The sequence below is a fragment of the Leptonychotes weddellii genome, chromosome 7, assembly GCF_054177405.1.
Source record: "Leptonychotes weddellii isolate Sample4059 chromosome 7, ASM5417740v2, whole genome shotgun sequence".
Classification (NCBI taxonomy): domain Eukaryota; kingdom Metazoa; phylum Chordata; class Mammalia; order Carnivora; family Phocidae; genus Leptonychotes; species Leptonychotes weddellii.
Genome location: NC_138375.1, coordinates 126,825,456 through 126,841,548, shown reverse-complemented (window position 1 = coordinate 126,841,548; position 16,093 = coordinate 126,825,456). Strand labels below are relative to the sequence as shown.

The 16,093-nt window shown below is 34.9% G+C and overlaps 1 protein-coding gene and 1 non-coding gene across 6 annotated transcripts in view; both read left to right on the top strand.

The window, feature by feature from the left end:
* DMXL1 (Dmx like 1) overlaps positions 1-16,093 on the top strand; it is a 130,297-nt gene that overhangs the window by 103,925 nt on the left and 10,279 nt on the right. For 2 of the 5 annotated variants that reach the window (XM_081827203.1, XM_081827201.1), the window contains 7 exons: positions 2,280-2,366; positions 5,236-5,357; positions 6,068-6,209; positions 9,053-9,103; positions 9,362-9,422; positions 11,116-11,243; positions 15,463-15,555. In XM_081827203.1, the coding sequence (XP_081683329.1) occupies positions 2,280-2,366; positions 5,236-5,357; positions 6,068-6,209; positions 9,053-9,103; positions 9,362-9,422; positions 11,116-11,243; positions 15,463-15,555 (684 nt within the window). Of the gene's footprint in view, positions 1-2,279; positions 2,367-3,603; positions 3,725-5,235; positions 5,358-6,067; positions 6,210-9,052; positions 9,104-9,361; positions 9,423-11,115; positions 11,244-15,462; positions 15,556-16,093 lie in introns of those variants that run through there. The other 3 variants (XM_081827204.1, XM_081827202.1, XR_014147278.1) reach the window with 2 other exon arrangements.
* LOC115937128 (U6 spliceosomal RNA) lies at positions 11,642-11,748 on the top strand. Its single transcript, XR_004072451.1, has one exon. It is a non-coding gene; the product is annotated as a U6 spliceosomal RNA (small nuclear RNA).

The window sequence follows — 16,093 nt, the reverse complement described above, 5'->3', positions numbered from 1 at the left end:
GGACTCGATCCTGGGACTCCAGGATCATGACCTGAGCCGAAGGCAGTCGCTTAACCAACTGAGCCACCCAGGCGCCCCCTCCAGGTGATTCTTATGCAGGTGATCTTTGGGCCACAGTATTAAGAACTAATGTTTTTTTAAATCTAGGTAATGAGAGGACAGGAATGTATTTTCACATTGAAGAAGCTTTTTTTTTTTTTTTTTTAAGATTTTATTTATTTGAGAGAGAGAGGGAGAGTGACGGAGATAGCGCGAGAGAGCACGAGTGGGCGGGAGTGGGAGAAGCAAACTCCTGCCGAGCAGGGAGCCTGACCTGGGGCTCCATCCCAGGACCCTGGGATCATGACCTGAGCCGAAGGCAGATGCTTAACAGACTGAGCCACCCAGGCGTTCCTGAAGAAGCTTTTTGAAGTTTATGCCTATTGGAGTTTTTTCTCCGTAAATTTAAAGTTTGAAAAAGCTCTGCAGGTAAAATGAATATATTTCCCCCCCACCTACCCATTACCAGCAAATAACATACTCCTCAGTCGCCTGCAAATATCATTTGTCTTTCTTTTCCATTTCTTTAAAATCCAATAGTGGACAGTTAGTGTGCTTTAGATACCAGGCAGATATGTGACTAAGTTGAGATTTTGTCATAAAATTACAGAATTTAACTTATACATTATATACATTTGATGGACCTCTTGTAGCCAGAGGTAAGATTATCCTTAGAAAAGAAGTTGACTTTGAAATCAACCACAGTGTTTGGCAAGCACTGAAATTCTTTTATGTTATCAGATGGTATTTTAGATTAGAATATATTTGACATCTTTATATCCAGTGACCATGAGTTTTGTTTGCATAGGATTTGCAGGGTTTGGTTATCTTACAAGTCTCAACTTGCCATTCAACAGGCTTCTTATTTGCCATTTTTAAAAATAGTGCTAACTCACTTCTCTTGGTCAAACAATGGACAGGCATTGGTGATGTTTTTATCTAAACTTTGCAGGAATTATATTTGTTATATTCTTTTTTTTTAAAGATTCTATTTTTAAGTAATCTCTATACCCAATGTGGGGCTCAAACTTCCAACCCTGAGGTCAAGAGCTGCATGCTCTCCTGACTTAGCTAGCCAGACGCCTCAAGTTTGTTCTAATTTTTTTTTTTAAAGATTTTATTTATTTGACAGAGAGAGACAACAGCGAGAAAGGGAACACAGCAGGGGGAGTGGGAGAGGGAGAAGCAGGCTTCCCACTGCGCAGGGAGCCTGATGCGGGGCTCAGTCCCAGGACACTGGGATCATGACCTGAGCTGAAGGCAGACGCTTAACGACTGAGCCACCCAGGCACCCCTGTTCTAATTTTTTGTCAAATTAATAACTTCTGTACTTCAAAATGAGTTGTGAACTATTTTATACTAATTCATTTTAAAGATTGAAGGTTAGGTGGTAAAATAAGATAAAACAGTATCCTACATTGACATTTCTAACTCTTAATAATTGCCTTGTCCTTTTACTTGTTTATTTCAGTAAATGTTGATTTTATACAATATTATCTTCTGCGTTCAAAGGCCTTGTATATACCTTCTCTGGGATAAGCAGAAGGTTGATATAGTTCCCTCATCTAAAGAATACTGAGTTATGGTCTGTTCATCTATTAAAATGACTTACTGACCTGGGCAAATTACTATGCCTTTCAGGGCTTCAGGTTGTTTTTTTTTTATAAATTAAAAGTTGTTTTAGGCTAGGAGCCCATAAACTATGTTCAGCTGGCCATATTTGACCTGTTCTTCTATAGGTAGTAAACTAAGAATGGTCCTTATATTTTTAAAAGGTTGTTTAAAAAAAAAGATTAATATGCAACAGTGATCCTCTTTGGTGTGCAAAACCTAAAAATATTTGTCTTTTTAACCTTCTAATATTTATAAAATATTATCCAATGATTATAATGCTAAGAAATAGGGCAAACAAATCTTTTTTTAATAATTAGAATGTCTTGATCTTTTAAAGTTAATTCATTTGTGTTAATTTATTGGGAACATACGCAATTAATGAAGTTGTATCTTGAATCAACTGTCTTTTTACATATGGGAAGGCACGCTGGAAACAATTTAAATTTCCCGGGTCAAATAAGTTTTGTTTTAGGGATAATTAGCATGTAAAATAGTACCTTTGCTAGGAAATGTCTAAGAAGTTTCTTAAAATAATTAATGCAAGTATTAAATGACAGATTGGCATATACTGTTTTTTTCTATGACTAAAATCACTATGTTTTTTTGTTTTCTTTCCTTCCATTTAGATAGAAGCAGACTTGGGATATCCTGGAGGTAAAGCAAGGATTATTCACAAAGAATCTGACATCATTACTGCCTTTGCTGTTAATAAAGTAAGTGCGTGGACTTTTTATTCTTTGATTATTAAGTATTCATTGTTGAAGAATGTCTCCTGTTTTGTCAGTTTATTCAGTATTAGTATTTCTCTTTCCCAAAGCTAATTCCCACTGCCTAAATTGCAATCTGAGTAAGTTACTTTATTTTATAAAATGATTATATTGTTTGATAATTAAATTTATTGGGTATGTAGCAGATAAAATAATGTTTTATTACTACACAGAGAAATATCAAAGTAACATATTATAGCATTTAATTCAAAAAAAGGTTTTTTATTTTCCTTATGTGAGTATGTTGAATGTGATTATTAATATTAGATCAAATTCAAGCTTTTATATGACTTACAGAAATTCTCACTCATTAACTTACAGCTACAGTAGCTGCCTAGTTTTTCCTTTACATTCCTTAGTCTTCCACTCAACATGTTCCTTAAAGCTCTCTGTGAGCTCCTTAAAGAAGGGGTAGCCTTAGCTGTGCAGTCTTCCCTAAATGCCCTGCTGCAGTTTTATTTGCACACACACACACACACACACATACATATGTACACTTAAGTATGTATATCTCCTTTTTCACATATTCCTAATTTTAAAATAATTTTAAAATATTATTTAGATAAATACCCTATGGCATTATGCATTCAGTAATCAATGCACCAGTTGGTTCTCCATCTTCCTATGATACGTCTTTCTTTGATTTCTCCTAGATAGTTCCTTTATCCTTCTGTCCTCATCTTTCCCTTTGTCCTTTGTCTCATTTCCCTCTTCTACACACCCCTGAACAGTGACTACTTCTGTTGAAGACAGGCAGGTTTGGAATCAGCCCTTTAACCAGACAGTTCTCCTGTTGTAATATCTGTGCAATATGGTATATACGTGTCAGATACAAATATAAAATTATTGTCTACACCCAACAAGTATCTTCCTTCCCTTGAAAAAAAATATGATTTTAAATATTCTGTGCTATAAAACAAACTTGTTTCTTTTTCTTTTCTTTTTTGGATATATATATATATATATATATATATATATAAGTAACTAGTAATGAACAGTCATCCACATATATAAAATCCGTTGTTCACCATGCAGGAAGAGTGTACCTGTTTAATTTTTATTTCTCCAGATTGATTATTGTTTTACATCCTTGCTAAATTTGTATATGAGAAATAATACCTTTTGCTTTAAATTGCATTATTTTAAAATGCTGATGAGATTGAACTTTTTCCCATTTGTTTAGTTGTGAATTATCTGTGTTAAGAACTGTGAAAGGCCTGAGATTTTTCTCTGCATTCAAGCAAACAAGTTATCTTTCTCAGTTTAATGGATGCTGTAAGAAGACACAGACTCCTGGACCAGAGGCAAAAGACAGTTTATTACTAATAGCAGAAGCAGTATCCAGAATATCAGCATTTATGCTCTGGTTTCCTCTGTTAACATTACCACAGAGTGGCAGGGAGGGGGCCAAATGATAACTGCACACAGAGTAGGTTGCATTATAGGAAAGGAACACTGAGTTTAGGGAACCTAAATCTTTTCTAATGGACATTAAGTGTACCTGCCCTTTGATCTGGAGGGAGACACCATAGGTATACAGCCATTCTGCAGAACAGACAGCAGTCATAGTATGTCACTCACTGGACATTCACAAACAGAGAGACCTGTGGAGAATTATCTCTGAGCAGTCTCATTATATCCTTTTTCCACTTATGTCTGGGGTATTCATTTTTTTGTTTCAGTTCGTATTAGCATTTTACATAATGGAAATGTTAATCCTATTTTCTCTTTGCTGTCATTTTATTTTCTCTTTTAGAGATGTACATTTTCAGTTCATAGATGTTTAAAATTTTATGTCATTTAATCTGACCAGTTCTTTTTGTTAAAGATTTATTTATTTTAAAGAGGGGTAGAGAAAGAGAGCGTGGGGGTGGAGGAGAGGGCAGAGGGAAAGAGAGAGAAAAACTGTTTTTTTAAAGACTTTATTTAAGAGAGAGAGAGAACAAGAGAGAGCACAAAGCAGGGTGAAGGGCAGAGGGAGAAGCAGACTCCCCACTAAGCAGGGAGCCCAAGGCAGGACTTGATCCCGGGACTCTGGGATCATGATCTGAGCCAAAGGCAGACACTTAACCAACTGAGCCACCTAGGCGACCGAGAGAGAGAAACTTTAGCACACTCTGCACTGAGCCTTGATCTCACGACCCAGAGATCACAACCTGAGCTGAAACCAAGAGTCACTTAACCGACTTTATCACTCAGGTGCCCCTAATATAACCAACTTTTAATTTATGATTATTCTTTTTTTTAAGTTTTTTTTTATTATTTATGATTATTCTGACATACTTTACCCACTCTTTTTCTACCCCCATACCTTTCCTTTGTGACCATTTCCCAAATTTTTTCTTGTTTAAGACTGAAAAGCTTTACATGAAAGTGATACTTATCCTATTTGAATAATGCACTGTTATTTCTTTAGTTTGATGTTCCTTATCTCCCTCACCTTTTTCTACCTTCTAGAGCTTCTATCCAACCCCTCCCTCCACATTTCGGAACTGTGCAAACGTCAGGGAGATTGTACCATACTAGCAGACTGGAGAGAGAGTGCTGGGAGAAGAAATAAAGTGGTACATGCATTACCGTTTAGAGGAGCCTTCTGTTAGATGCTCTTGAATTCTTAGAACATAAACATATCTCCAAGATCAAGCTGATAATTATTACACTCAGGATTTAATTAGTAAAATTAATTTTAAATATGAAAATGCTGTCTTTTCTGTATGTTAAAGTTTCTAGGGGCTATTTTGTAGTTTCCATTTTTAGAAGTAGTTCATATACTTGTGCTTTTTTTAAAAAAATTATGATGTGATTTATTTTTCAGGCAAATAGAAACTGCATAGCAATTGCTTCAAGCCATGATGTTCAAGAACTGGATGTTTCTGGAATTCTGGCTACACAGATCTATACTTGGGTAGATGATGATGCTGAAATGGAAACCAAAGGGTACTTTTATACTTTGTTTTTAATTCAGTAACATTGTGTTAAAATGATGATATCACAGAACTATAGCTTTCAAAAGATTTTTAGAGGAATATTCCTAGATTGTAAGTATAGTGGATGCTGATATGATAAAGAGTGAAAAAGGGGTGGCAGGAGCTTTAAAAAAAGGAATTGAGGGTTAGAAGAGATTAAAGTGAGAAATAAAAAAAAAAGAAAAAGAAAAACAAAACAAAACACTAATTGGAAAAGATATATGCACCACTATGTTTACTGCAACATTATTTGCATTAGCTAAGATATGGAAGCAAACTAAGTGTCCACTGACAGATGAATAGATAAGGAAAACACACACACACACACACACACACAGGAACATTACACAGCCATAAGGAAGGATGAGATAATGCTATTTGCAACAACATGGATGGACCTAAAGGGAATTATGTTGTTAAATAAGTCAGAATGAGAAAGAAAAATGCCATATGGTTTTACTCATATGTGGAATCTAAATACACAATAAAGAAACAAAGAAACAAAAAAAGTGAGAGATTCTGCAGTTGTTCACATATGAAGTTACTGTCTACGAGTTAGGAGTTAAGAGCTGAAGAAAATTTTAGAGGGAAATACAAAGGCATATATTAGAGCTTTCACGTAAAGAAGAAGAAATGAAGAACTGATGGGTTGCTTTCATTCCAGCTGACGTTCTTTTGTAGATCAGAAGATTTCTTGGTTATACATGCTCGTGATGATTTAACAGCTGTGCAGGGTACAACCCCGTATACGCACAGCAACCCCGGCACTCCAATCAACATGCCGTGGCTCGGCAGTACACAGACTGGCAGAGGAGCATCTGTGGTATGTAGAGTGCAGCACGCTGTGCACAGGGGTGCCTGGGTGGCTCAGTCAGCTGAGCGTCCGACTCTCGATTCCAGCTCAGGCCTTGATCTCAGGGTCCTGAGTTCAGGTCCTGCATTGGGTTCCATGCTGGGCATGGAGCCTACTTACTTAAACACACACACACACACACACACACACAAAGTAAAAATATTGTGTTTAAATGTCTTTTTTTCCCCTCTAGTTTAATAAAGGATGATTTAAACATTTTTTAAAAATTCTTAACTTTTTATTAAGTCAGACTTGCTGGAAATTATAAATTTAGATTGTGAAGAATAATATGTTTTCATATGAAAAAAATATGACATTTTAAATAATTTAAAATACGTTATTTGCAACCTGCTGTTACAAATCAGGCATCAGCAAGCTATGGTCTGTGGGTCAAACTATTTTTGTATAAACGTGCTTGAGAATAGTGTTTACATTTTTCAGTGGTAGAAAAAAAAAGTCGAATGGTATTTTGTGACACATGAAAATTATATCAAATTCAGATTTCATTATCTATAAGTAAGTTTTATTGGAACATAGCCACAGTCATTTGTTTATATTTTGTCTGAGGATCTTCTTGAGCCCTGATTAAGATGTGATCCATGTTTATCCCTCAATGAGATTCTTTTATTAATACTTAATGATACATGGAGTCAGAGAAACCCAGGACCAGTAATTCTTTCTGGCTTTCTGGTGGTGTGGTTATTTTCTTTAAAAACTTACTGATATTATCATCTTTTAAAGGGAAACTTAAAGAGAATATACAAAATATATAAAAAGAAATGATAGGCAGTTTTTCCAACTCCAGTTTCGGAGAATACAATGCCCTTCTTCCTGTCACAGATTTCTTGCTGGTCTCTGCTTCCACACTTGCTCCCTGTGTTCTGGATACAGCGGCCAGAGTTGCTCTTTTTTAGAGCATCATTGAGGTTGTCACTCCATTGTTTAAGACTTTCGGATTTCCCAGTACAACTTTAAAAAAACAAGTCCTTCAGGTGGCCTCTCCAGTCTACTGTGATTTAACCCCTGGCAACCTCTGCAGCCTCATCTCTCTTCATTCTGTACTTGATTCGCTTTGCTTTAATTACAGTGGCCCTCTTTCTGTCTCTCAAAAACATCAAGCTCCATTGCCCTGTCAGAGCCTTTGCCTTGCTTTCTGCTTCAGACGTTCTTCTTTTACCATTCAGATCTCAACTCAGGTTCCCAGGGATTTCCCTTGCTTCTCTAGTGAAGGCATCTGTCCCTCCCTACTCTATCCGTAGTCAGTCTATATGTCATATTATCGCCCATTTTATCATCTTTAATGGCCTGTATCAGTTTGTCTTTTTTATTTTTTTTTAAAGATTTTATTTATTTATTTGAGAGAGAGGATGAGAAGAGAGAGAGAGCACATGAGAGGGGGGAGGGTCAGAGGGAGAAGCCGACTCCCTGCTGAGCAGGGAGCCTGATGGCGGGACTCCATCCCGGGACTCCAGGATCATGACCTAAGCCGAAGGCAGTCGCTTAACCAACTGAGCCACCCAGGCGCCCAGTTTTGTCTTTTTTAATGTACTCTGTAATGTAAACTCTGTGAGAGATTGTTATGCCTGCCTTAGACACTGATGATCTCTAACTAGAATGGCGTTTGGCATATAGTCAGTGCTCAAAAAATACTTGTTTTTACTACAAAGCATTATAATACAGAAATATACCTTTGTCATTCTTGTTAGGATGGAATTTTCTTTCTATCTACATCTTAGAAGGACCGCTTTTTTTTTTTTTAAGATTTTATTTATTTATTTGACAGAGACACAGCGAGAGAGGGAACACAAGCAGGGGGAGTGGGAGAGGGAGAAGCAGGCTTCCCGCAGAGCAGGGAGCCCAATGCGGGGCTCGATCCCAGCACCCTGGGATCATGACCTGAGCCGAAGGCAGACGCTTAACGATGGAGCCACCCAGGCGCCCCAGAAGGACCTCTTTTTAGAGGGGATCATTGTGATTTGTTAGCATAATTAATCTAATTGGTCCCACTCCGTCCTCAAGAAAAAGACACCAGTATAATCAGGTGATTCTTTTTTATAAGGATCTTCTAAAGTAAGTTATGATTTCTTTCCTTTATAATGTTCTGCATATGCTCTTAGAAATTTTATTAAACCTGTGTTTATGTATTTTTTTGTTAATGGTTTTACTTTGATACTTTAGTCAGAAAGAAAAGTAAAAGAATAGGAATATTAAGCATTTCTTTAATTAAAAAGGAACGTAAGATTTCAACAAGTTTGCTAAACGTAACATTCAGCAAGTTTTCTTTTTTTTTTGTGGAGAATTAATGAAATATTTTCTTAATTCTGTTGCTTCATTGACTTACTAATTCTAACAAAAAAGAATACTTCTTATGACCAACTTCTGTTTTGCAGTATAATTACAACCATAACCATCTTTCATTGTTTCTGTCCTTCACCGCTTCTGCTAGCCTGCTCTCTTCCTCCCTACCCAATCCCCACTTAACTCACAACTTTAGTCTAATGGACAATTTAAAATCCGCAAGAACAACAACAACAACAAATCTACTCAGGATTGATGCTACAAACTTAGGATAACATATAATTGTAGTTATGGTGCTGTATAAATAGGAATTGTTCTATTAATTAAAATTCTCTTTAATTTCACATATTCTTATTTGACAGGCTACTTAAATCATTGAAAATATGATTTAAAAATGGATGTATAAACAGTTCCACACTACCAATTAAAAATTTATACAATTTTCTGTTTACCTCTTTTTTTTTTTTTTTTTTTTCACATGCTTCTGCCTGTCTTTTTAACCTTATACTATTCAGGATTATTCCAATAAAATTAATGGGATCAGAAAAGAATTGGCAAGAAAGGAGGTAAGACTAAATTCTCAAGGTGAATTTGTTCTTAGAGCCTAGTCAGTGATGCAGAAAATGTATGTGCACTTAAACATAAGAGAGCTGAGCTATTAAATTTAATTTCTGTTACTACGTTTAGTATTTTTAGCACCCACAATGGTAGTTAGGAATCACATAAAAGTAAATAAATAAATGTTATTTGAATTTTCTGTCACATTTTGTATTTTTAATACTACTTTTTGTAACTATAGACGAATGATTTTTCTTTGTTAACAGATGATTAAGAAAGCTATTAATAATGTCAGAAGAATGACTTCTCATCCAACTCTTCCTTACTGTAAGTTGATAATAATTAGCCAGTGTTCTAAGGAATTTAAAGCAGGTTTTTAGTTTCACTTGAAAGGTAGTCAACTATTTTACTTTTTTTTGTAGAGAATGTCTGCTAGCAAATAAAATCTTCATTTCAAATTTGGATAACAATAGAAAAAGAAATTTTCCTGAATTAATAGAGAAGGCTAACTTGATGCAGTAACTCTTCACTATGTTAACTGCCTATTTCTAAGTTAGAACATTTTATTTTTTAACATTTTTGGACTCTTTACACAATTATAAGTTACAGTCATAATTAATTGTTTTAATAATTGGATCACTCCCGTCTTTTATTACATAGATCAGAACCCTATCTTGGTCATTTATTGCCTCATCATAGTCCCTTTGTATTTTATTAATATTTTGTCGGTTTGCCTTTTATCAGACACACTAATGGTTAATATTCCTGGGAATCTCAAAAGTTCTTCTCCTTTAACAAGGAACTTAACTAATGGGGAATTTATTTGGATGTATTGAAGCAGAGAAAAAATAAAAAAGACAACTTTAAATATACTTTTGGGTTGGAATCAGTATTCATATTGGCATCTCAGTATTCAGGTTTTTTTAATATGATTTTTAAGTTGTGCCTGTCATCAAGTTGTCCTACCACACAGTAATAAGCGCAGTACCTGTTAATTAAAAAATATTCATGTTCCTTCAATTTCATAACATATAAAAAACTTATACTACTTTTATAATGAGAGATAATCTGATAAAATACATTTGACAAAACCAGTGTTCTTTTCTACTTCACTGTCCTAAGTACTACAAGCAGCTATCATCAAAATTGCGTACCAGTGTCCAAGAGAAGGGTTCAAGAGAACCATATATTTAAAATGAAGAGAGAGTAATTTCCATTCCTTACACTAAAGGTGTGAAATAATGTAAAAATTAATGTAAAAATTTATCAATGTTTTTACTACATTGAATTCCATATTACTACTGATAATTATACTTAACATAAATTGAGTCATCCGTGTTAAGCATATTTCTAAATGATTTATATGGATTATCTCGTTTACTTCTCATAGCTGTCCATTAACTTACATATCATTATTCCCCTTTTACAGGACAATTTGAAATGGGCTCGGAGATTAATTAAGATGCCTAGTATCACAAAATCAGTAAATGGCAAAGTGATGAATTAATAATTATTCAGCTTGTTCACATTCCTCAGTGAAACATACAACACATTTGAGCTATCCAGTCGATCAGAATAACTATTAGAAGTGATTTTTTTCTTTACCATGCATGACATTCAAGACTTTCTACAGTCTTTTTTTTTTCCAGAGAAAATGTATAAGTTTAAACATAGTTTAAAGGCTGATAAGAATTGGCTCTTTAGTTCACCCAGGAATTTGTTTACTGGTTATTATATAACACTGAGATAATTTCAGAAGGAAATAAAATTTACGGAGGTCTGATTTAATTGCTTCTGTTGTGTAGTGGGAGGGTATATTCTTAGTCAAATGAAAGTACATCATAAAACTGTTTTTAACATTAAAAACACTCAAACAAAATTTCATAAAGGTAAGTTCATGTAAATTGACTGTGATTCATTTCAAAAGTGTTTCTTTCATAAAGGTTTTCACTTGGATTCAAAAATAAACCTTCCAAAGACTACTGCAGTAAATTTGCCGTTTTTGCCCTTCATAATGCAGATCTGACAGGAGCTCAAGATGGAAGTGTCAGAATGTTTGAATGGGGCCATTCTCAACAAATAACCTGTTTTCGATCTGGTGGCAATTCAAGAGTTACGAGAATGAGATTTAACTACCAAGGAAATAAGGTAGTATATAAAAATATAAATGGGAATATGGTTTGATTATGTTGGAAGTTTATAAATGTAACTAGTCTGTGTTTCTGAAGAGAACAGCTCAGTGAGCTAAGGATAAAGTATTAATCTATCTGAAGTCTTTCTTATAAAAGTCTTTTCAAAGAACACTTACATTCATTTCATTCTTTCTCGAATGACATTTTGTGTATGCCTGGGTGTGTTGTGTGTGTATATGTGTATATATCCATTAAAATTCACTTAAATGATGTTAAGGACCAAATGATTATAGGACCACCATATATTACACATTTTTGATTAAATACTTCTACTTTCTTTGTTCTCTGGAACCTACTCAAAGTATGGTCAATTAGCAAGTAAAATCTGGGAGCTTATTAAAAACGCAGATTATTGTGCTCAGTTCTGCAGCACATATACTAAAATTGGGACGATACAGAGAAGATTAGCATGGCCCCTGCGCAAGGATGACACACAAATTTGTAAAGTGTTCCATATTTTAAAAAAAAATGCAGATTATTAACTCTCCTGCAGACCTGCTGAGTCACCATCTGCATTTTAACCAGATACTTTTGTGATTTGTACATTAAACATTCTGAGGACTGGTCTAGAACAGGGCATCAACAAATCATGGCCTACCTACATTTTATTTGTAAATAAAGTTTTACTAGAACACAGCTACCTCACTCATTATTTGTTTTCTTTAATTACCTTTCCACTACAACAGCAGAGTTCAAGAAAGCAAAGACTTTATAGACGGCAGGCCTAAAATATTTACTATATGACCCTTTAAGAAACAGTTTTTCAACCCTCCTCTAGAATATCCCTTACTGTCTTCACTTCCCATAGTCCTGTTTTCCTCAGACTGCCTCTCTGCCCCCCTAGTGTCTCACTGTCACTTTAAACAACAGGTACAGGGGAAATCAGCCTGCTCTTTTGTCTTCAGAGCTGTTTCACTAAAAAGACATGGCACCCTCACAGATGGTCCGTCTTGCCTTTCCTTTTCTCTCGACTTCCAAACCTTCAACTCTCCTCGTGTGTTGTTTGTATCTTGGTGTGCTGCAACCTTATTGCCTACCACATTTATCACTTAGCTGTGTTACCATTTCACTAAAGTTAATGGTAATTTTTCTCGTAGCTATGAAACAAACTTTTGAGAGCATATGGTTTCTATTAAGAATTGGCAACATTCTTTGCTCCAATTGGCAACATTCTTTGCTCCTTAAGGGAATAATTGAGGGGACTTAATCTAAAAGCTTTTAGAGTTCTACTGTAATTTCAGTTGTATAACATATACTTTAGTGCTCATGCTTTTCTACTTTGGTTGTCAATATTGCTCCTAAGCTAGGCTCTGTACCTCAACTCTTACCTTTCTAATGTATTCTTCATGTTGCCAACATAGTTATATAACAACAAATAATATAGTTGTATAACCACATTGTAAGGGAAGATCACATTATTGTTCTTTTCAAGAGCCCTTCAAGCCTCCTCATTGTATCTAGAAGCCCATATTTTTTGGCATGGCATTCAGTGCCTTCTGTAGTCTGAATTATTTTATAGACTTAACACTCATTATAGCCTTCCATATATACTATTTTAAGGCACAAAAAACTATTCTTCATTACCTGCCCAAGTATATTTAACAGGCAGTCAACTTACTGTCCATTCACCATAGGCATGATGGAGCCAAATAGCACAACACCTAAGCAAGCTATTTCCCTTAGTGTAGGGAAGCCTGCTATGGTAAATAGAACAGAGGACAGTAATGCTGGTCAGTTTGTCAATTATGAACAGAAACGGGCTGCCAACAGTTACTGAGCCTAAAAAGAGGCATTAAGCAGGATAAATGACCTATGAGGAACAATTCCTCAGATTCAGGAAGATACTGCATTCTAAAATAAAAATAAGCTACTATGAAGTAAAGGCAGAAGAACAGGAAAGAATTCTTGGAAATTTAAAACGTGTGATTCCCAAAATTGGGTTAGTAGAAGAATTTCTACTCATTATAAGGGCTGAATTACAGAATGAAAATAGTTGAAAATCAAGTTTGTGACTGGAAGAACAAATTAGGAAATTATCCTTTGATAAAAATAACATAAGGAACAAATTCAGACTAGACCCAGGAAAATTTATAAAAGACATTAAAAAGGTATTTCAGAAGAAGGAAGAAAATGATGGAATAGAAGGAAGCACTATATTCAAAGGAATTATTAGAATAAAAATATTCCCAAAACAAAAATAGAATTTTTGAAAAGAACCTACCAAGTACTAGGCAGAAGTGTTGAGAAACCTCACATGCTTAGACACATCCTGATTATTTGATTTTTGTTTTTTTAACCCAAGAATAAAGAGAGCTTCTAGGAAGGGGTGGGGGTAAAATGATTACTTAGAACCTCTCCACCCCTCCTCTCTAAAATTAATGGCATTCGCCTACTCAAAAATAAAGATTACACATAGGAAATCAATATTCACAGAATTCTGATGGACAATGACTGGGAATTAGGTGTCATTATCTGTCCAAACAGTCATTCAAATTTGATGAAAAACATATTAAAAAATATATTTTTAACTGTGCAGAGACTTAACACATTCCATATATCCTTTCTGAACACCATATGTAGGTCTTCTCCAGAAAACAGGATAAATCACAAAAAGGATAGACCTTGGGAAAATATCTATAACAAATATAGTAAACAATGAGTTAATGTTTCTGATATTTGCCTTATCCAAATTTTTTAAAAGACAACTTAATAGAGAAGTAGATAAAGGATATGATCAGGTCAATTTACAAAGCAACTATGCATGGCCAACAATCCTGACCAATAATTGAAGAAATGCACGTTAAAATTTTTCTATATACCAACAAATATTTAAAATTTTAGTAATAAGCAGTGTTGACTAGTGTGTAAGAAAAATGGGTATATAAATTGATATTACCACTTAGGATTAAATTTTAGCTTCACCTGCCAATGTTAAATGATGCCATTTGACAAAGCTTTCCCATTTCTAGATATCTATCCTACATAAATACTCAAAGGTTTGTAGAATATAAAAATATTTATTTATTTTAAAGATTTTATTTGAGAGAGAGAGTAAGGGAGAGAGAGTGAGCGAGAGAGAGTGAGTGAGCGAGAGAAAAAGAGACACAAGCGGGGATGGGGGGAGAGGCAGAGGGAGAAGCAGACTCTCCCACTGAGCAGGGAGCCCAACACGGGGCTCGATCCCTAGACCCTGAGATCATGACCTGAGCCAAAGGCAGACGCTTAACCAACTGAGCCACCCAGGCGCCCCTGTACCAGAATATTTAAAGCAACACTTTGTAATAGGGAAAAATGGAAACTGTCTATAAGGAACAAGTTTTCAAAAAAGTTATAATACAACCATATAGTGTAATACTACACGGCACAAGAATGAAGTAGATTAAATGTACTGATATGAAAAGATGGCTGTAATAGGTAAAAAATGTAATTGTGGAACTGTGTATTTATTGTGATTCTCATTTTTTTAAAAACACTGTATCAATGTTTGACTATTCATAGAACAAATTTGAAATGGAACACATCAAATTGTTAATAGTTGCTAGATCTGGAGATGGGAGAGGGCAGGAGTCCAAAGTAGACATTCGTTTTATTTTATAAACTATATAAGTATATGTTATTTTTGTAATCTAAAGAAAAAAATGCTTAGTCTTACTCATCCTTTTATATCTGTAACATATACTCCGTCATTGGATAATTTTGACATTTTCTCAATTGGATTACTCTGAGTTCCCATAGTGGGAATTCTTTTACTGTAACAATCTTTTCATTTTACTTTCCACTCTTGTTGACACATTTTTCTTATATATATCTGGAAATCCTTATTTTTTTCTTTGTCGTAATGACAGTTTGCTATCTTATATATACTAAACGTTAGTTGCAAGACTTAATGTGTAAATCCAGTATCCTATTTGTTGAGTACTTTTGGAGAATATATAGACTCTGCTTTTGGTTAGTATAATAAAACATGTGTCTGATGTTTGTTTCTTCTGTCTCACCTGGAGTTTTTTTAAGCAGCAGCTAAATGTTTTTCTGGACTAAATCCATGCAAAGGTGAAGTAAAAGTCAATTTATCAATTAAATATTTAAGATCAAAATATGAGATTCACAGTGAAAGTATGGGTTGATACGTGCTTTTGTATTAGTATTAGATACTTAAAAATTTTTTTTTCTCTAAGTTTGGAATAGTTGATGCTGATGGATATTTAAGTTTATATCAAACAAACTGGAAATGTTGCCCAATAACTGGAAGCATGCCTAAGCCATACCTGGTAAGCCAAAAATTCTTACCTTTAAACTTTTTAGAATTTTTATTTTATTTTATTTTTGTTATTTTTGAGAGAGAGAGAGAGTTGGGGGAAGGGCAGGGGGAGAGAGAGAATCCCAAGCAGGCTTCATGCCCAGCATAGAGCCCTGCATGGGGCTCAGTGTCACAACCCGAGATCACGACCTGAGCCGAAATCTAGAGTGGGACACTGAAGTGACGGAGCCCCCTAAATAGCCCTTGAATTTTTATTTTTAAGAAATCAAGAATATATATTTGAGGCAATAAATATTAAAGCCAAAAAGTAAAATCTGCGTAGTTCTGTGTATTCAGTCACTTTACTATAAGCTACTGTCCTTGTGTTATGTGAAAATTAGTCTGTGAGGTATAAAAATTCTTAGTCTCTGGTAACTTGGAAAATTAACCTGTATCGAAGAAACATGGTACCTCCAGAGCAACGTGTGGGTTACTCAAGCCCTTTTCCAGCCTCACTAAGCTACAGTGGGGATTATACCTAAAAAGAATGATCAACAGACCACGCATCT